Genomic DNA, 19,487 nt, shown 5'->3' with positions numbered 1-19,487 from the left:
TCTCCCCCCAAAAGATGTCAGTATATTTCCAAAATCATATAGTCTCTAAGTCTGTATCTGTTCTGGTGACTACAATAAACCAGGGACTGGTCTCTGGCTCTGAGGACAAATACCACAGCACAGCATGAGTCCATATGGGGAAATTCCCATCCCGACAAAACAAGGTCCTGGACCTGTTTTGGTTACACTGACTTGTTTGTCACTTGGTAGTATGGAGAAACAAGTAGCAGCACTAGAAAACATCTTGTTTCTTTAGCCCTTGTTATTGTTACTTTGCCATGTTTCATGAAAAAGTCCAGAGAGATTCAGCAGAGGCAGCAGAAAGCCCCGGCTTGGTTTTATCCTCCATATACCCCAAGCACAGTATGCATTGGGCACTCCCCCAAACACCTTTCGACCGTGTTTTCTCCCTGAACTCTCTGAAAGTGCAGTTCGCTGGCGAGTGTCACCGTCACCCACTTTTAACACTGATGCCCTCCCCTCCTTCTCCCCCCGCCGCCCCAAGTTGCAGTCTGGGACCCTCATGTTAGTGCTCACCAGCTTCTCACATCATGTCTCAGCTCCGACCCAAAATCTCTTTGGACCCGTTATCCCAGGACGGTCCCGAGAAGCGGGGTGCCAGCACCAGCACAGCCCCGCCTGAGCGCCGTCCGAGGCGTGCTGGCTGGAGCTGCCTGGAGCTGCCTGGCATCTCTGCGTGGAGCTGCTGCTCGGCGGGTTTAAATTCCACCTTCTGCTTCTGAGGCCCAGAATCCCACTTCTTATCAAAAGCGGTGTGATAAAAAACAGGTGAAACGCTCAAACATTTCATTATTGGTTAATGTTATTGGTTCAATGATTTATAACAACGGCCAAGTGATAGAATATTTTGAATAAAAGGCCCGCCAATTGCTAGCAAGTTAGGAAACGCCAGAGCAGAAGTTCTCAAAGAAATAATCCCCCTGCCACATCCCCCCTACACAGAATAACCAGGATTACTAATGGGTTTACTGGACAGAGACCGCAGCCTATATGGGAGCTATACAATCCCCGTGGCACCTCGCTAACGCCTTTTTCGAAGAGCCGAGGCACAATTCCACAGGGACGTGAACTTTCTGATATGGAATACGCCCCACGGGGGAGAAGCCACCCTGAGCAGAAGTGGCGCAGACAAAGCCAGGTCTGTGCCCCGCAGGGTGCGGGCAGCGGGCAGCGGGATGCGGGATGCGGGATGCGGGATGCGGGGTGTGGGGTGTGGGATGTGGGATGCGGGGTGTGGGATGTGGGATGCGGGGTGCGGGGTGCGGGCAGCGGCTGTCGGCTCTGCCTTCGCCCCTCTCCACCCGGCGCTGGTTCCGAGGGACCATCCGCGCACCGAAATGACTAAGCACGAACTCGCCAGCCCCGCCGCTCCCCGCCGAGAGGCTGCTCGCTCCGCACCCGCGCACGGCGCGGGGACACACACAGACACGCACACACACACACACACACACTCGCACTCACCTGCCCGCCCCGACCCCCGTCAGCCAACAGCGCCGACTCCTCCGCGGGGGCAGCCGCTCCTCCGCGCGAGTTCCGCCGCCGCGGCCGGAGCCAGCACCGCCCCGGAGCCGCGCGCCCCGCCGCGCCCGCGGAGCCGCCGCCTCCCGCCGCCGGGGCGGGCCGGGGGCTGCCGTCAGTCGGGGCTGACGCAGGGCTCTTCCTCCCGGGGATGAAGACCCCGGCGGCGGGCAGCGAGGAGCCGCCGCGCCCGGCGCCGCTGGGGGCGGCCGGGGCCCCTCCGCGCCCGCGGTAGGGCGGCGTTCCACACCACCCCCCCCCCACCCCCCCACCCCCGCGGAGTGCGCAGCGCCGAGCACCGGCCGCCTCGCCCGGAGGAGCCCGGCCGCCCCCCCGGAGCCCCCGGCATGGAGCGCCCGCTCAACCTCAGCTGCTTTGCCGCTACCACGCCGGACGCCGGCAACCGGAGCGGGTCCTCCGCCAGCCTGGACGCTGGCCGGGCGCACCTCTCCGTCTTCAGCGTGCTGGTCCTCACCCTGTTGGCCGTGCTGGTGGTGGCCACGTTCCTCTGGAACGGGCTGGTCCTGGCCACCATCCTCCGGGTACGCACTTTCCACCGGGTGCCCCACAACCTGGTGGCCTCCATGGCCGTCTCTGACGTGATGGTGGCGGCCCTTGTCATGCCCCTCAGCCTGGTGCGCGAGTTGTCCGGGCGGCGGTGGCGACTGGGCCGCTCGCTCTGCCAGGTGTGGATCTCCTTTGACGTGCTGTGCTGCACGGCCAGCATCTGGAACGTCACGGCCATCGCCCTGGACCGCTACTGGTCCATCACTCGCCACCTGGAGTACACGCTCCGCACCCGGCGCCGCATCTCCAACATCATGATTGCCCTCACCTGGGCACTCTCTGCCTTCATCTCCTTGGCCCCGCTGCTCTTTGGCTGGGGAGAGACTTACTCAGAGGACAGTGAGGAGTGCCAAGTCAGCCAGGAGCCTTCCTACACCATCTTCTCCACCTTTGGAGCCTTCTACCTGCCCCTCTGTGTGGTGCTCTTTGTGTACTGGAAGATCTACAAGGCCGCCAAGTTTCGAATTGGGTCTCGGAAGAGCAACTCCATCACCCCCATTACACCAGAAGCCCTGGAGGTAGGTCAGCTCAGTTGTATTTTGCTCTAGTCAACTGCTGGTAGCAGCCAGGCCCTCGCAGCAGTGGGGGAAACTTCGAGCTAAAGTGCGCAAGCAAGCAGCATCCCAGCAAAGCCCTGGGAATCCTGGAGGCTTTGAAGGGAAAGTTGACCACACGGCTTGCAAGCCCAGTGTTTTGACTCCGTCCGAGTCCCCAGCTATGAGCATGCAAGGTGTAGCTAAAGCAACTTTGGGCCAGATTGCAATCCTGAGCTCCACGTGGGTGTGCGGTGACTCACAGATGTCCCCCCGTGGAATGCTGAATCAGTGCTCGCAAGCGTGAGTAAGGGGTCACCGTTCCTCCCAGGGGGAGGCGTCTGGGGGTGTGAATTCATGGGATCCTGTCTCTGCTGCGGGCAAGAAGCTGTAGCTTCGGGGAGGTGGTGAATTTACCCACACAGCAGACACACGTGCAGAACGTAAATCCTTCCTAATCGTGGCAGCATCGTGTCAGCTCATCACAGGCACGGTGACTGTGCACTGTCAAGACCTCTTGGGGGGAGGAGGGAAATGTGTGCTCTCCTACAAGGACTCTTAAACTCAATGGGTCCAGAGAAAGCAAGGAGACTTCCATGCATAGCATGTGGGTGTGTCTGTTCTACTGATCTGGTTGTAAATGGAGAAATAATATTGCGATGCCATGTGAGCAATTCCATGTGCCCTTATATTACTACTCCCTTTAGTTTGTAGCCTCACTTAAAAATAGTCTGTTACCCAGAAGGGGTTCATACAGCCACTCTCCCCTCAATTAGAGCATGACGTGGATGGCCTGCGTTCCCCGTGAGCTCTGGCCATCACTTGCATAGTTTGGCTGTGTACCTGCTGTGTGGGATCAGCTGACTGAGGCACGTACGGTGAAACCTGTGTTTGTGTTTGGCAGGTAAAAGAAGCTGCCCAGCAGCCACAGATGGTCTTCACCGTCCGTCATGCCACTGTTACGTTCCAGACGGACGGAGACACGTGGAGAGAGCAGAAGGAAAAGAAAGCTGCCCTCATGGTGGGCATCCTTATTGGGGTCTTCGTGCTCTGCTGGATCCCCTTCTTCATCACAGAGCTCATCAACCCTCTCTGCTCGTGTGACATCCCACCCATTTGGAAGAGTATTTTTCTATGGCTAGGCTATTCGAATTCCTTTTTTAACCCACTCATCTACACTGCTTTCAACAAAAACTACAACAATGCCTTCAGGAACCTATTCTTTAGGCAGCACTGAGCAGAAAAAGCTTTCCTGCTGCCCCGGGAAGCTGATTTCAACTCTCGATGAATCCTACCAAACTCGTGAGGAAGTTCAAAGCCACAAATACTGAGGTGATGCTAAAGACGCATCCCCATGGGTCGTATGTGTGAGCAACGATCCCGGTGTCTACACAGACTCTCCATCCCAGCCTCTGTTATTTTTCCTGCGGACAGCACATGAGGGTTTCTCTGGCCAGCAGCACAGCATTCTCCCCTCAGTGCCCCACTGCTTTCCTCCCGCCCTCCTAGTGACAGTCCGTTTGGTGGCAGAACACGGTGCAGAGGAGTCTTCTGGCAAAGAGTCATATCTGAAACTCTGGTTTGGCCACTACTAGTCTCTCACAGAATTTATCAACTCTGTCCCACATGCAAAGCTGGAACCCTTTTGTGTCAGGAGGTTTTGTGAAAACTTACGAAGCTAGGTATTTTATGGCTTGGTCGAAAAGGCGGTTTGTCTTGTCTTTCGCCAGCAGAGATTAAGTGTTTATATTTGGGGAATAAAACTCTCGGTAAGGGTTAAGAGCAGTCTCCAAGTACAAAGCCTTTTCTCACATGCTTTAACAAGAATGTATTGTGCTATTTGCTATTGGATTCCGTGTAGCAAGTTTTTAAAAAAATACTATTTGTTGTGAAAGCTTAATGCATGGTGTACCCTGGAATAAGAAAGAATGCATGGGAAATCCACCTGACTGCCACATGTGAGCATCTGCCTCAGACCTTTACTTTCAGAAATACCAGCTGTAAATGCTAATCTTTGTGTCTGTGTTGCCCATTCTAAATCATAGATGTTTTTTAAGCAGCTGTGGGTCAGGTTTCCTGTAGTTGCGGAGTCTGCAAGGAGCTTATTTCAAATTGCCTGTCAATGAGGAGCTGTGTTTTACTATTTCTGAGTGCAATTCAGGTCTTCTTAAAACCAAAGAAAAGACTCCACTTTGTTTATGTGGGCACTGGATTGCAGGCAAAGGGCAATGACCGGTGATGTTTCATTCTGGAAGCATAACCAAACTGTAGAGGTGCTCTTCTGCAAGGACCAGACTTAAATAATTCTTCTTTTGCCCACCCGTCCTTCTTTTCCTCCTCCTTAAGGTTCTGGTCCTGCCTGGTCATTATTGCTCTGTTGCCTCCCTGCCTTTCCTTGTTGCCAACATAATTATAGTAGTTGGCATTTCACTCCTAGAATTAGAATTATGCACTTCATACTGCACTGTGGGAAGACTGACAGCCCTTCAGATAAAGAAAAACATTAGTTTTAACTATCAGTTCTTATGGGGCAGCCACTGGAATCGGACCAGAACTCAAATGGTGAAGAAGAAGACAAGATGGGAATCAGAACATGATTTCATGTCAAATATCTCAAGAAGAAGAGATAAAATGGAAAAATGTCAATAAATCATGGGAAATCTCCCTGGGGGTGGATAGGATTAGTTCCTGTCCTTAGCAGATCATGAGAAATCAGGTGTTGAAATTGTCATTGGTCCTTTAAACCAGTCAAAAATTGTGGTAGAGTAGGTAATAAAAGTCCTTTTTCTTTTCATATTTCAGGACAGGTGAAAATGGAAGCAGAACTCAAGGTCTTATCAAGCGTTGCAGCTCTTTCAGGACCAGTTAGACAAACATCCATCAGGACTGACATAGATGTAGCTGATCCTGCCTTGCGGCAGGAGGAGAAATAGGATGGCCCTTGAGATATTTTTCAACACTATTTTATAAAAGTCTGTTAGAAATATTAAGTAAAATCCAGCCCTCATTGACATCGCTGGACAAATGCTCAGTGATTTCAAGTGAATCAGAATTTTATCTAGCATGTCTTGTCTTGTAAAACCATAGTTTTAATGTTAATTAATTCAAGGAGAAGATGGGTAGGATGGGAGCGATCTTCTAACTCCCCTGAAAGAGTCTGATCTGTGCTAACCATGGACCAATCTCTCTACAGCTAGTAAAGAGCGTTTTCTTTCTTTGTTACATATTTTAAAATATCATTAGTGACATCTCTGATGTATCAAAAATTCTAATAAACTCTTGAGCCACTTTTTTTTTTTACTGAGGATATAAAGATTGCATGGCTTTCTCTGGACAGTCCATCCCCAATGCAGAGTTGTTCTTTTCTGGAACTTACTCCTTTTGTTGTGTCAAAGGTTGTTTAGCCAAAAATGAGTTGGAAAAAATGCTTCCTTGTCCAGGTCAGACCTTCAGCTAAGCTTGGTGGTGCCTGAAAGTAGGAGACTAGTTGTTAGGCCACTACAGCAACACTTTAGACACTGACACATGGATTAACTGGAAAGCTGGACTTTAGTTCACCATTAAACACATAACATCATGTCTATACAATCCCATGTCAGTCCCACCTGTGTCCATCCCCCTTTTTATTAGCTCTTTGATGAGTATTTCAGATTATCTGTGTTGTGTGGGATCCTTGCATAGGCTGTGGAATCAACTGCAAACTCAAATTAGTATCCTGTGTAAGCACAAAAAAATTAAATTGAAATCAATGGGAAAGGTCCCTACTTCTGCTGAAGCTTGGTGCTGGGATGAAGCTCCCTTTCATTACACCCTGTCTTTATTCATGCCATGCTTTAAATGGTGACAGGGAAACCGGAGAGAATTTTTAAATGATGTTAGATAATTCTAATTTGTCTGTAGTCATGGAATCCACCACCCTGGTGTAAATTATGTCCACATTTATTTGACAACTCACATCCCATACAATCCATATTGATCTTCTGCAAATAACAGCTTCCAGTTGGTCATAAGTTTTGTCCTTTTGAATCTTGACATAACTAGCAGCTATGTTATGGGCCAATTCCTACAGCTCTTACTTGAGTCTTAAGATCATAGGCTTTTCTTCTAAGTACCATTCCTGCAATGTAATATAGCCATGCAGGGAAAATACCAGTATCCTGGAGATTGTGCTGAAGAATCGTGTTGCAACATGCCAAAATGGTCTGAGCACAGTGAAGGGACACAAAGAAACCTTGACTTCTGATCCTGGCTTCCAGGCTTTTTACAAACCTCTCAGTATTCAAACACAGGTTCTGAGTGGGCTCCCAGAGACCCAAATCATGTTTGAAGACATACACAACCCCATCTTCAAAGGATGTATCTTGTATCTTCATGTTCCCATTTATAAAAGAGAATCAGTGGTGTGAAGAGATCTGCCTCACTGAGGCTTTGTGAGGATTAATTAGTAAATGTTTATCGTGTACCAGGAAGGTGGAACACTCTGGTTTGAATGCCAAGCAGCATTATGAATTGGGCTTCTATTTAATTCCTCAGAAGAACATTATTACCCATTATAATTGAGTTTCCTATGCAATTTAATGGCTATATAATACTTCCAGAAAAGATTTAAGTAACCTTCTTCCACTTACAATTAATTTATTTTCCTCTCAATGCTCTGTCAGTTCAATGAACATCTGTATGGGAGCTTGATAGCAACGGTGGTGCGTGCTCAATTCTGTCTGCTGAATGCCTCCTTGCAATGCTGAATGCGTATTGTCAAGGTTCGAGGAGCAGCAGCTCTCCACGCGATCTGCTACTGTGTTTCCTTTATTTTTTTAGGGAGAAGAAAAGGTCACAAAAGAGTGCTCTTGGATTATATGACAGGTTGGCTGATGACCTTCCTCCTCCACCCCTATCCCACTGACCTTTCTTCTCAATGCAGGCAGGTCAGGCAGGTGACTCCAGGACACGTATGGTCCTGTACAACCAGAGGTGGGCTATGCATGACTTCATCCATTGTTAATTTTCCTAGACTTTTCCTAAAAATTACTGCTGGGAGACATGGCCTTTAAACTGGCAGCGGCAGCTGAAAGTAGAAGTTTCCGGGAAGTAAAGTTGCAGGCAATTAAAGAAATTCACCTGGCAAAGATAATTAATGACTATTAGTTCCAGCGATTGCTGTGGTGAGGTACAACTCACAAAGTGCCAAAGTGATTTTTGCAATGTAGTGATTTGAACTGCTTTGTTTGCCTGTTTTACTCTGGGATCCCTTATTTTACCTGCATTGGTACAGCAGCAAACTGGGACACCAACAAAGTCACGGTGCACATGATATGAGCACCACTAATGCTCTGTTTGGGAACAGTGGGATAAAACATCCATGGCAAAATCTGCATCCCCACTGTGATAGACTCCAGCTGAACATCACGGAACTGCCAACATATTCATCAAATTTAAGAGGTGATCAAAGAGCTCTTTAAATCACCATTATTTTCAGTAACACTGAAATGCTGAGGAAGTTGCAGGAGACTAAAAGAGAGATGAAGTTGTGCCAGTGTTTTAAAAGGGCAAATTGGGAGAGCCAAGTGCTTATAAGGCTAATACTGTTACTGATTTACAGCTTGAAATTGATCCTTGACAAAAATGTGGAACAGCTGATAAAGAACTCAATGAATAAGAAATTACAGGAAATAAATATAATTAAAATAAATCACATTGATGTCTTTCTTTGATTGTAGCACATGGTTCATTGCTGATGGTGATACAAAGTATTCAATCCTCAATAATGCATCTGACTTGACAACACTCAACACTTCCCTGAAAAAGTGAAGGAGAAACCAATACGAGGTTCAAACAGTCCAATATTTGCTAATAACTCGTGGGCTGGAAAAGGTGTAAATACAGAGAATGAAATCACTCACACAGAGAAATCAGGATGCCAACCATCCAGGGGCACATTATTAGCCCAGGGCGAGGGGAAGGCACACCCCCAGGAGCAGCGGGACGGGGCCCTTGTTACAGGCGGGGAGGCACAGCCACGTCAGGGTGCATCAGGAGCTGAGCATATGGGGCCATGCAGCGTTCTGGGGACAAGCAGGCTTATTTCTTACCTGTGCGTGGGCTGTGTCCAGCTATGGATTTTATTCTGGTCACCGGAGGGAAGGCTACAATTTCATTTCATTGCCTTTTTGCCGTTTTCCCCTCCACGCCGCTGCCAGGCAGTCAGCCTCAGCACTGCAGTTCTCTTGGCCATGTAATTTCCCATGCTGGCCAAGTCAAATACTTTCCTTAATCATCCTAAAAAGCAAGACAGATGGGCTCTTTCTCTAGATACCTCATCGCATTGATGTTGTTCCTCTGTCTAACTAAGAGTTTCAGCGATGGGAACAACAGCTTCTGCAATGCTGAGCCCTGGCTGCCTGCTCAGTGGATGGGACCAAGCAGGGCTGGGTGCAGCTCCGTGGAGCGGGCACTGCCCCACCACTGCTCTCTGACAGTGACTAGGGTGGGGAAAGAGGCAACAGGAGCTATACCCTCACCTCACATTTCTGCTGGAGCCATTCCTGACAAGCCAGGACAATCCTGCTTCTAGCCACCCTCCTTGCTTGTGGTGAGAACAAACTTGACCAGGCTGCTCCTGTCGTGGGTCTGGTCATCCCTGTAGGAATGCAAATGGGAGGGGAAACAATTTCCTCAATTCACTGCAGCCCTAATTGTGGGAAATAAATTCCCCAGCCCTGACTGCTTCTCTAAGAGAGGACACCTTTTCTGCATGGCTTAGGCATCTACCATACACAGTTCAATCCCTTCCCGCTGCTAGCTGCAGAGAGTGGAAATCTCTGTATCATTCAAAACTGCTTGCTGCTGGCCAGATCCCCAGGTTTATTCAAGCGTTGGCCTGAAACGTTTCATTTTTCATCAGTTCAGGGCTGCAACCTGAGATCAGTACTTCTTCCTTGTACTTTTCCATCATCGAATCATGGTTATGCACATGTCCCAGCAGCCTTGGTTGCTGGTGCAGTGGAGGGCAACCTTTCAAAATTAGCATCTTTACTTGTCAGGAAAACCCCCTCGTCTCTGGGTTCAAGGTTCCAAACCAACAGTTGAGGTGCCATAGAATCCCAAGATCTGCTTCCTCTTTCCTAAGCTACATGTGATTCAGTGTTTGAATCACCTGGCTCTTCACAAGACACCTGGTTGGGCAGACCCAAAGCTTAAACCATGCCTGGTCTGGATCATTTTGCTAAGCTCTATCACATATCCTATCTTTCTACTGCTCTCCTGTGATGCTACATTGGAGCTCTGGACATCAGGAAGCCGTTCTCACATTGGTCAGGATGCTGCTTCTGCCACATCTCCCTGGCCTGGCACAGCTAGACCAAACAGGGCTGTTTCCAACCCAAAAGAGCCTGTAGCACATAGTCTGTGGTGGAAATTAATGTGATCACCTTGCAACTCCCTTCTGGATCTGCTAACAGCCTTATATCCTGCCTCACAGGTTACCTGTGCTCCTGTCAGGTAGACTTTATAGGGGAAAAAATAGAGCTCACGGTCACGTAGTTTCACAGTTTAAATTGAGACCTGCCTTCAAGGAGGGGGGAGAAATAATTTTGATGCAATGCCAAACTTGTCTCTTTCGTCAGGCTCCGGAGCATATGGAGCCTCTCACACAATTGCCTGGGAGTTGCAGGTCTGTGATGTTTTTTCTCTCCTCAGCTGTTTGCCTGGTGCCAAAGTTTCCAGGTGCATTAAGGCAGGATGCCCCCGCTGCGCGTCTTGGACCTTCCACCCGCACATCACGGCGTCGGGGTGAATATTAAACAGACAGGATGGGTACAGCAGATGCGAAGTGCAAGTACACTTGCTGGCACAAGGGGTTACTCAATATCTGGAATTTGAATGGAAAAAGAAACTGCAAGCCCCCAGTATTAAGTAATTAATCTTTTCCGAGGCTTTTTAAAAGTAAGCAGGTAGATGCAGAGGCGAGATGATGCGGCACTCAGCCACACTCCTCTGCTTCCTGCAGTTTTGCAACACATTCCTCAGCTTTGCTGGGGATTTCAGAGCACATTACCCTGACTAAAGCCCTAGGGCTACTCTATAAGCTGTTAACAGTTGCCAACCAAAATGAGTGTCAGGGCTGTTTCTTATTAAAATGAGCATTTAAGGCACCTGGAGAAGACTGTAAGTACCATAAACCCTTTAAATTCCTTCTGAAATCCCAAAGAAGTGGCCAGTGTTTGCATGCAGAACATAGCAAAGCTTTTAAATGAAACCTATTTGACAGCAGATCTGCTGCTACTCCTCAGATCAGCTTCTCCACCACTTTTATTCACACATGCCTCCAAGACAGTGTGCACCCACCCGCCATGTGTGCACTCTGGCATCTTCCCCAGGTGATTCCTGAATCATTGGCATGTGATTGTCCTGCACGGGGCTATGCCCTGGTCTCCCCAGCTGTAGGTGCAAGGAAACACCTCCAGCCAAGCAGGCTGCTGTCCCCAGGTGGCCTGGCCTTTGGGCTACACTGCATAATTCATCTGGGCGTGGAGCAGCTGGGTTGGTTTTCACCCTCCTGTTTCTCATCCCTCTGGCCAGCAGCTCCAGATGAGCAGCAGCTCCCACCCCACCCCACTTCTGACTCCCTTCTTGCTCTCGGAGGTGCCCAGAGGAGATCTCCGATGGCTTGGCGGAGCCTGGTTCCCTACGTGCTGTCATGGTGGTGCTCCTGGAGTCAGGGCTGCTCCTCCACTCAAGGGCTCATTGTGGAGACAATCACTTCATAAACTGAATGATCCATGCTCTAGATCAAATGGGGTAATAAAAAGCTGTGTATTGTACCAGTACCCATCCGCAATACCTGTTTGCAATGGGCTCTAGGCACTTCAAAACCGTAAAGTAGGCATGATCTTCACAGAGGGGAAGTTTTTTCAGGAAAAGAGGGAATCATCTCAGCGCCAGCATCTCCAGCTCTCCAACACTATTAATGGGAGAGGCAGCTTCTTTTTGGACACCCTTTCTTACCGTGGGGCTTGCATACACCCCGTGCAATGCAGCTGGGTCCCCGTCCATCGCAGGCGCTCAGCATCAGTGCCACCAAGAAGATGAAGCACACTGTGTTTTTGCCCCAGCTCGTACACGGTGATGTGGACCTGCACACAGCCTGGAGCCAGCCGGAAAGAAAAGAGGGGGCTCTGGAGACACAGCAGAAGGGTAAGGAGAGAGCGACTGGCTCCCCAGGGGCTCTGTGGCTTGGCTCTGCTCCGCAGGAGCAGGCGACAGACAGCACACTCTGCCCGGCTCCGCCGCCGCCGATTTTGGCAGCAGGCAGATGACGAGATGACTCTGCTAGCTTGCAGGGAAGGAGATGAGGTCAAAAGCACCATCTGGCCCTCTCACCTTTCCACTCCTCTGTGGCAAGGTAAGAGCCTGTTTGGCAAGAGGTGAGGTCAAGGGCTGAGCGTGCTCTTATCTGCTTGAGGGTGGCAGCATGGGGCAGAAAGAGACTGATTATTTTTCATTTCCTTCTGCCAGCTGCTATGCAGGGGGGGAAAGGAGCAATATCCCTTTTATTTTTCCCAGGTGTGGTCCTTGGAGCCAGCGAGATGCTTAGACTTCTTTTTTTTATTTATTTGAATGGTAATGAAGCACCTAAATAACCCAGATATCCCAAACCTTAGTGCAGACAGTGGAAGAAAATGAAAAGTGCACTCTCTGCTGCTGAGCAGGTATCCTTCAGCTTTTGAGATGTCTCAATACTGTGCAAAATGAGCAGCGTGTGCATGTTGTTCAGCACTTGGATGCTCAGCTTCATACAGCCCTTTGTAAGTGGAAAACATCTTTCTTGCTCACCCTCTACAGATGTTATAATAGCCTTTTGAACCAGATTAATCCACTGTCCTCCTTCCCCTTCCCCTCTGAGTGCTCGAATTTTGAGATGCTTCAGAGTAGGGATAACACTGTATGTTTCCAGAGCCATTTATCCACCTTTACACCCTCTAACATTTCTACTCCGTGCAAAGGCAGAGCCACACAGCCTGGGTCTTGCCAGCTGGAGTCCCAAGTGAAGCGTGTTGCTCAGAGCCATGGGGTTCACGACATCTGCGGAGCATTGGGGAAGAAGCAACTCTGAATTAACTCAAGCCTCACTGCCCCAGATACAAAATAAACATCCCACAGCACTGAGTAGACAAGAAAACCAGAACTACCCAGATTGTAGGGTGATATTGTCTCTGAAGACTGGGTGATTTATTTTATGGGGCCAGGATGCAACTTTTTTATGCACAAATGTCCTTAGAAGACTTTGAAGAAACAGGTGAGTATGGGAGCCTCTTTTGTCCTTTGTCTTCTGAGCAAAGCTGCATAGGAGACGTGTGAACACAAACACACATCAGTTTCCCAGACTCATTGCTCTGAGTGCTCCCACCAAGCAAATGGTACTGCATATCTAAATATACCCAGGAAAATATGTTCTCTTTGGGTACAACGATCAGCCTACATGCACTGGAAAATGTCAACACAGATGCATAATTTTCCTACAAAACATACACACACATGAACGCACACACACTTCTTTTCCAAACTGCATCAACCATTCTACCTGGTTTTTCGTTATTTTGTTCTTGATTAGAAAGACTGTGTAAAAGTATAAAGGACAAAAATCTCTCTCAGGAAAAAATTAATTACTAAAGGCTTTCTCTGATCAAGGATAAAAGGAAAGGTGAATCAAAGGTAAACTGATTTTCACCAAGGAAAATTCTGTTAGCTTGTTGAATTTGTCTATTGCATCAATTATATGTCATTTGAGGAGATGAAACATTTACATAACTCTTTCTGGAGGAGATTAGCAAAATGTTTTGGAAATCACTCTTATCCCTCAGGATTGAGTAGGATTTTATTAATCATTATTCACGAAGGGTTGATGTTATAGACAGAGGCTGTTATAGACAGAGAAAATAAATGGGACCAGTACTTCACAGAAACACAGAATTGCTGAGTTTGGCAGGGATCTCTGGAGGCCATCTGATCCAGCCCCCCTGCTTCAGCAGGGCCACCTAGAGCTGGTTGCCCAGGACAGTGTCCAGATGGCTTTTGAATATCTCCAAGGATGGAGACTCCACAACCACCATGGGCAACCCGTGCCGGTGCTCGGTTACCCTCACAGTAAAAAAGTGTTTCCTGATGTTCAGAGGAAACCTCCTGTTTTCCAGTGTGTGCCCATGGCCTCCCATCCTGTCACCAGGCACCACTGGAAAAAGCCTATCTCCATCCTCTTTCACTCTTCCCTCAGGTATTTATAAACAAGGCTCCCTGAGCCTTTTATAGACTGAACAGCCCCAGCTCTCTCAGCCTTTCCTCATAGGAGAGAGGCTCCAGTCCCTTCATCATCCCTGTGGCCCTTCATTGGACTGTCTTCAGTATGTCCATGTCTCTCTTGTACTGGGGAGCCCAGAACTGGACACAGCACTCCAGGTGTGGCCTCATCAGTGCTGAGTAGAGGGGAAGGATCACCTCCCTCAACCTGCTGGCTATGCTTTTGTCTAATTCAGTGCAGGACAGCTTTTGCCCTCTTTGCTGCAAGGGCGCACTGCTGGCTCTTGTTCAACATGGTGTCCACCAGGACCCCCAGCTCATTTTCTGCCAGGGTGCTTTCCAGCTGGGAGTCCCCCAGAACATATTGGTGCACAGGGCTGTTTGTCCCCAGGTGCAGATCTCACTTTTCCATGTTGAACTTCATGAGGTTCCTGTTGTCCCATTTCTCCACCAGCTGAGGTCCCTCTGGATGGCAGCACAACGCTCTGGTGTATCAGTTCCTCTCAGTTTGGTGTCATCTGCAAACTTGCTGAGGGTACATTCTGCCCCATCATCCAGATCATTAATGAAGATGTTAAACAGGGCTGGACCCAGTATTGACCCCTGGGGGTACACCACTAGTCACTGGCCTCCAACTAGACTTTGCACCACTGATGACCACTCTCTGGGCCTGGCCATTCATCTAGTTTTCAATCCACCTTGCCATCTGCTCATCCAGTCCACGCATCAAAGCTTCTTAATGAAGATCTTATGGAAGACAGTGGCGAAGGCCTTACTGAAGTCCAGGTAGACACTACAGTTGATGAGCATGGTCATCACCATAGTGGTACTTTCTGAAGCATCTTGATGCCTAAATTCCCATTCAAAAGAATTGAGGTATTGTTAAAAATACACATCTTTCCACTGAGTATGAAAAAAGCCTACAGAGATTAGCTCACATTCAAGCATTAAACTTGAAGACTTTTCTAGGTAGGTGAGATGAATCTTGCTTGGGGTACAAATTAATTTAGAACCAGAAGTACAGAAAATTAGTTTACAATTTTTCCTCTGTGATGACTGGCTAAATCTAGGAGGCTGGCAGAGCTTTTTTTACCCTCTTCCCTCTTTTGATTCTCCTCTCACACATAAAAAAAGGAGATACAAGGAGGGTCAGTTTTGATCCTGTGGGCATAAGGCATCTGGGCTCTGAAAACCAATTTTTACCACTCTATCATGCTTGTTGCTGTGCTGTCCATTTGCCAAGCTTTTTTGTTTTCTCTGAGGCCCTTTGGGCTCCAGCTAACCCAAAGAAACTTGTCATCTTCAAATTTTGCCATGTCTCCAAATTACTGCAGGTGGCAATTTGTGTTACTGCTATGATGCCATGGAAGCAATAAACAGCAGCCACTACTGAAGCTTCTGGTACCCACAGCTATCCTTTGCCATTATAAACCTCCATCATTTAATCATTTTTGCTTCAGTACGTGGTTGCATTCTAAGAAAATATTCTGACTCGTGTGGTTTGAGTCTTAGGCTCTCTAATTACACCTTGAACAGGTCCAAGTATTCATGATGCTCCTGTTTGAGCAACTGGCTCAAAACAAAAACATCTTGGACCATGGATGTTTCAAATTCTATTCTGAGCTTAGAAACCAGTATTAGCAAAGCTGGTTTCTCCATGCCCTGTTCTGTAACCTGTGTAATTCACTCTTGCTTTCACTGGCTCACAACTTCAGAGATAGAACTGACTGTTAATCTAAACCTGTTGAAGTGACCTGTGTGACATTTGGGGTTTTTTTGAAAGGTTGTTAGCTTTAGATTAACAGGACAGAAAAACTTGCAGGGGCTAGTGTGTCATTTGGACTGCAATATGACAGATAGCTTTATCTCTTCACATTCATATCCTCTATTGCAATTAAATCCTGTGTATTGTTCCAATGTCTGATTGCATGTGGGAAACAGGGATATAGCCTGTACACCGACTTACAGTGCTCTAGGAATTAATGAAAACTTTTTTTTTTTAATAGAGAAAAAAAATTTATTATCTCCTTTTTGTCACTGCTTTCAGGAATCATCTGGAGAATTCTTGTAGCTATACGTCTCACAAGTATTTAAAGTAGAAAAATATATAATAGCCTTTTTTTTCTTCTCTTTCTTCCTTTAGAAAGAAAAAAATATTTTGAGTTGTGTGGAAGTTGTTTGGTGGTGTGTGGGTGTATTATGTGTATGTTAAACTCACCACGGGGAATCTAATGAAGAGCGAGAAGTTTTGCCCACATCTTAAGCATCTCTTCCAATCATTCGACTGGCATTTCTGGGAAAAAAACAATGATTTGAGGATTAAAGAAAAGCCAGAAATGTTAAGGTGACAGACAGTAATGTTCAGCTGTGGCTGATGTTGCAACGTATCTCTGCAATTCCTGCCATAAGGCTGATCTGTCTGGGAAGATGGCAAGCTGCCATTTGCCATCGGGTTGCTCTGTGTTCAGACCCTTACTGCTCTGCCTGCCTTGTGGAGCTCAAAAATGCTCGGCCACCCCCACGAACCGCCAAGGCGGCGGCCCCACGTGCCCGGCAGCTGTGTGGCATCTTTGCCAACAGTTGCTTGACTCTTGTGGCACTTCAGTGCTGGCTCGTGGGAATGAAGGTTAATCCAGTCAGTCAGCAAGAGTTTTCGGCAACCCTTTGCTGTTCTTGTTGCGTGGTGTTTCTGCTTGAGACAGTTGAAAAGAAATGGACTGTGCAACGAGACAGAGCTCAGGTGTATGAACAGGGGTTTTTTCTTGATGATAGAGCAGCACGTCTCAGGCATGAGAAAGCACTCCATAAGTCTGACAGCAAGAGAATCTGGGAAATACAAGCATCTCTTCATCTAAGATGAGACTTAGATGATATAAACCATTGTTTTGAGAATAGTTCAAGCATTAATTACATGGGGTTATTTTAGTTGGAGGGATGGGATGGAGCACAGCAGGATTTTGTTCTCTAACCCAAGATCCTGCTAGTCAAATACCTTCACAGAGCACTTTCGTAAAATCCATGTAGAATAGGAAATTTTCTACAGATACATCACCGTACAATGGGGAAGTGTATGGTTTTTAACCAGTGACACACCAGTTCTTTGGCTACTGGCTATTCTTTGTAAATAAGTACATGAATGTCCAAAGGCAAAACTACTGATCCTGTTTCAAGTGATGACTCCTGTGGTCTCAACACAAAATCACTCTTTTGCAGTTGAGTATTACAGTAAATACAAAAAGCCTTAGTACTGGCAACTACAAGTGTTAGACATATTTTTCACTGGAGACAAAATGGCAGGCTGAACTTCCAACCCACAGTTTCATGTCAAAAGCACCTATCCTAAAGATGCCAGAGCTTATACATTTTGTCCTTCAATAGTCAGTGGAAATGGATGTTGGATTTACCAGCTGGATTTTTCAGTATCTGCTCAAGTGAGACATGGACACACCCAGCTCATGGGTGGGAACAGTGCTTCAAAACACACTTTCTATTGACTGGTATTAAATAGGTCATACATGGTTCTTGGTTTTTGAAAATCCATCAGGCAGATAGCAGGGAGTGACCACCTAGATATATGTTGTCTATTGGTAACACTTTGAATTTCTTAATTATTGCCAGGTAATTCCCTAGCAATTCTGCACTGCAAAACGGTAGAAGGTGCTGGCTGAAGCAATGATCACCTTATTGCCCATATTATGGTCTGAAAGCATGAAAATGTCCATTGGGTTGGTGCTATTCTTATGTTGCAGCCTTGCCTTTGCCTGGCCATGGGGCCCATATGGGCCCCCACCCAAACCCTGACCTTCCTGACCTTGACTCATGCCTCTCCCCATTCCCACAGAGGTTCCCAAACATCACTAGGCTGATGCTGAAAGCACTTACTTGGAAAATGCTATTGAATGAGGAGAGAGTTTAGAACCAGGTTTCTCACTTCCCATGATGTTCATACATAAATTATATATATATATATATATATATATATATATATATATATATCTTCAGGTGCCAAGTTTCTGGCCAAAGCTTACACTTCAGAAGCTTCCTGAAGGTTCTGCTGTTCCCCACTGGCCATTGACATGGGCTGCTCCTCTGAGCTGCCCTTTCATCACTGCTGAACCAAACATAGATACCCAGGACAATCCTAGACACCAGACTTTGTTTTAAGTCTTGCAGTTAGATGCCTAAAGTATGCAGATAGGCAGTGTGGATCTTGCCTTTGATCTGTGCACATGCACCATCTCCTTTACTGTTTTACTACCTGTTGTAAAAACCTTCCCCCAAAAGGGCGGTGATCCCAGCTAGGGCTTCTTGCTGCTTCCCTGCTGCAGATGCCAAAAGGATTTATGGGAGGTACAATCTGAGAAAAAGGCTCAAAGGAGGAGCTCTCAGTACAGACAATTTTTAGTGGCAGTGCTGGAGAACAAAACACTCTGCATTTTCAGTCCAGGTTTCTATGAAGTGAGCTCTTCTCCCAGCACTCACAGAGCTGTAACATCTCCCTGGTGCAACGCCAGACCTGTCTCTCTGAGTCAGACCAGTGGGGAAGGGGCACAGCAAGACTGCCTCATCCCTCCCTGAGGAATAACCTATTTGTGAAAATGGTGAGTTCCCATTGCCCAAAGCTTGCAGTCACAGCTGTGCGCATCTCTGAAGCATGCACTGACATTAAACAGTAATGTCTCGGTGCAGAGCAGGGTTGCTCTTGCAGGAAATTTTCTGTCCTGTGCTACAGAAGTTGGAAGTGCTGCTCCGGCAAGCTCTGCAGTCTTACAGAGTAGGAATGGTCTTCTTTTGACCCACTTATCAGATGGTCTTTAATATTTCTGAAGACAATTTTTGCATGTGAGTTATACTGCTCAGATGCATGGTAGGTACCACTTGATTTTTTAAAAAAACACCCCCACACACACTCCCCCCCAAAAAAAATAACCACAAACAAAAAGAGCTCTGAGCACGGCTGGTTCGACCCTCCTACTCCATGGGCTGTTCTAGGGTCATCATTATACATTTTATTATATAAATTATTTTTAAACCTGCTCGTCCAAAATACCTTTAAAAGTGGGAAAAAGGACAAAGAGAAGGGTGGACAGAAGAAAGAGGGAAGCTGTGAAAGATGACAATGACTTGCCCCTCCAAGAAGAGTGGAGGGCAGTGAACCCATCCCAGAGCAGGGAAGTGGTGGTTTTATGGGATGGAAGTAATATGTGAGTAGGTGGTCCCAGCTTGGGCACTCATCTATAAACCTGGTAGAGCCTGGTCCTACTCATGATTCAGAAATAAACATAGAAATCAAATGGACACGGAGGGGGTGAGTCCTAATGCTAGAGGACCTTAATTCTTAAATAAGTAGGAGCTTCTTATCCACACTTGGAAATGTTTGGTTTAGACCCCCACATACATTGTGAGGGGGGACAACGCCATAGGTAGCCCTGCAGTGTGGTCATAAAGAATGGAGGAGAGGAAAGAGTATTGGTCAGGTGCTGTGCCAGTCTTCCTTTGAATCAGCTCTTGGCTGCAAACCCCAAAGGGCTCCAATGTGAGAAATCAGAGAAAATT

General features: G+C 47.4%; 1 protein-coding gene across 1 annotated transcript; it reads left to right on the top strand.

Annotated features, from left to right (window-relative positions):
• The first annotated feature begins 1,869 nt into the window (after positions 1-1,869).
• Positions 1,870-4,435, top strand: HTR5A (5-hydroxytryptamine receptor 5A). Its single transcript, XM_009964693.3, has 2 exons — positions 1,870-2,624; positions 3,544-4,435. The coding sequence occupies exons 1-2, from the start codon at positions 1,887-1,889 to the stop codon at positions 3,874-3,876; spliced, it is 1,071 nt and encodes a 356-aa protein (XP_009962995.2). The 5' UTR covers positions 1,870-1,886; the 3' UTR covers positions 3,877-4,435.
• Positions 4,436-19,487: the final 15,052 nt, after the last annotated feature.

Source organism: Tyto alba, unplaced genomic scaffold (assembly GCF_018691265.1).
Source record: "Tyto alba isolate M040663 unplaced genomic scaffold, T.alba_DEE_v4.0 Super-Scaffold_38, whole genome shotgun sequence".
NCBI classification, from domain to species: Eukaryota; Metazoa; Chordata; class Aves; order Strigiformes; family Tytonidae; genus Tyto; species Tyto alba.
This window is presented reverse-complemented; position numbering and strand designations above follow the sequence as displayed.

Coding starts and splice junctions, on each gene's coding strand:
- HTR5A (XM_009964693.3), top strand. CDS start 1,887: ATGGAGCGCCCGCTCAACCTCAGCTGCTTTGCCGCTACCACGCCGGAC. Junction 2,625..3,543: donor TTACACCAGAAGCCCTGGAG/GTAGGTCAGCTC, acceptor TGTGTTTGGCAG/GTAAAAGAAGCTGCCCAGCA.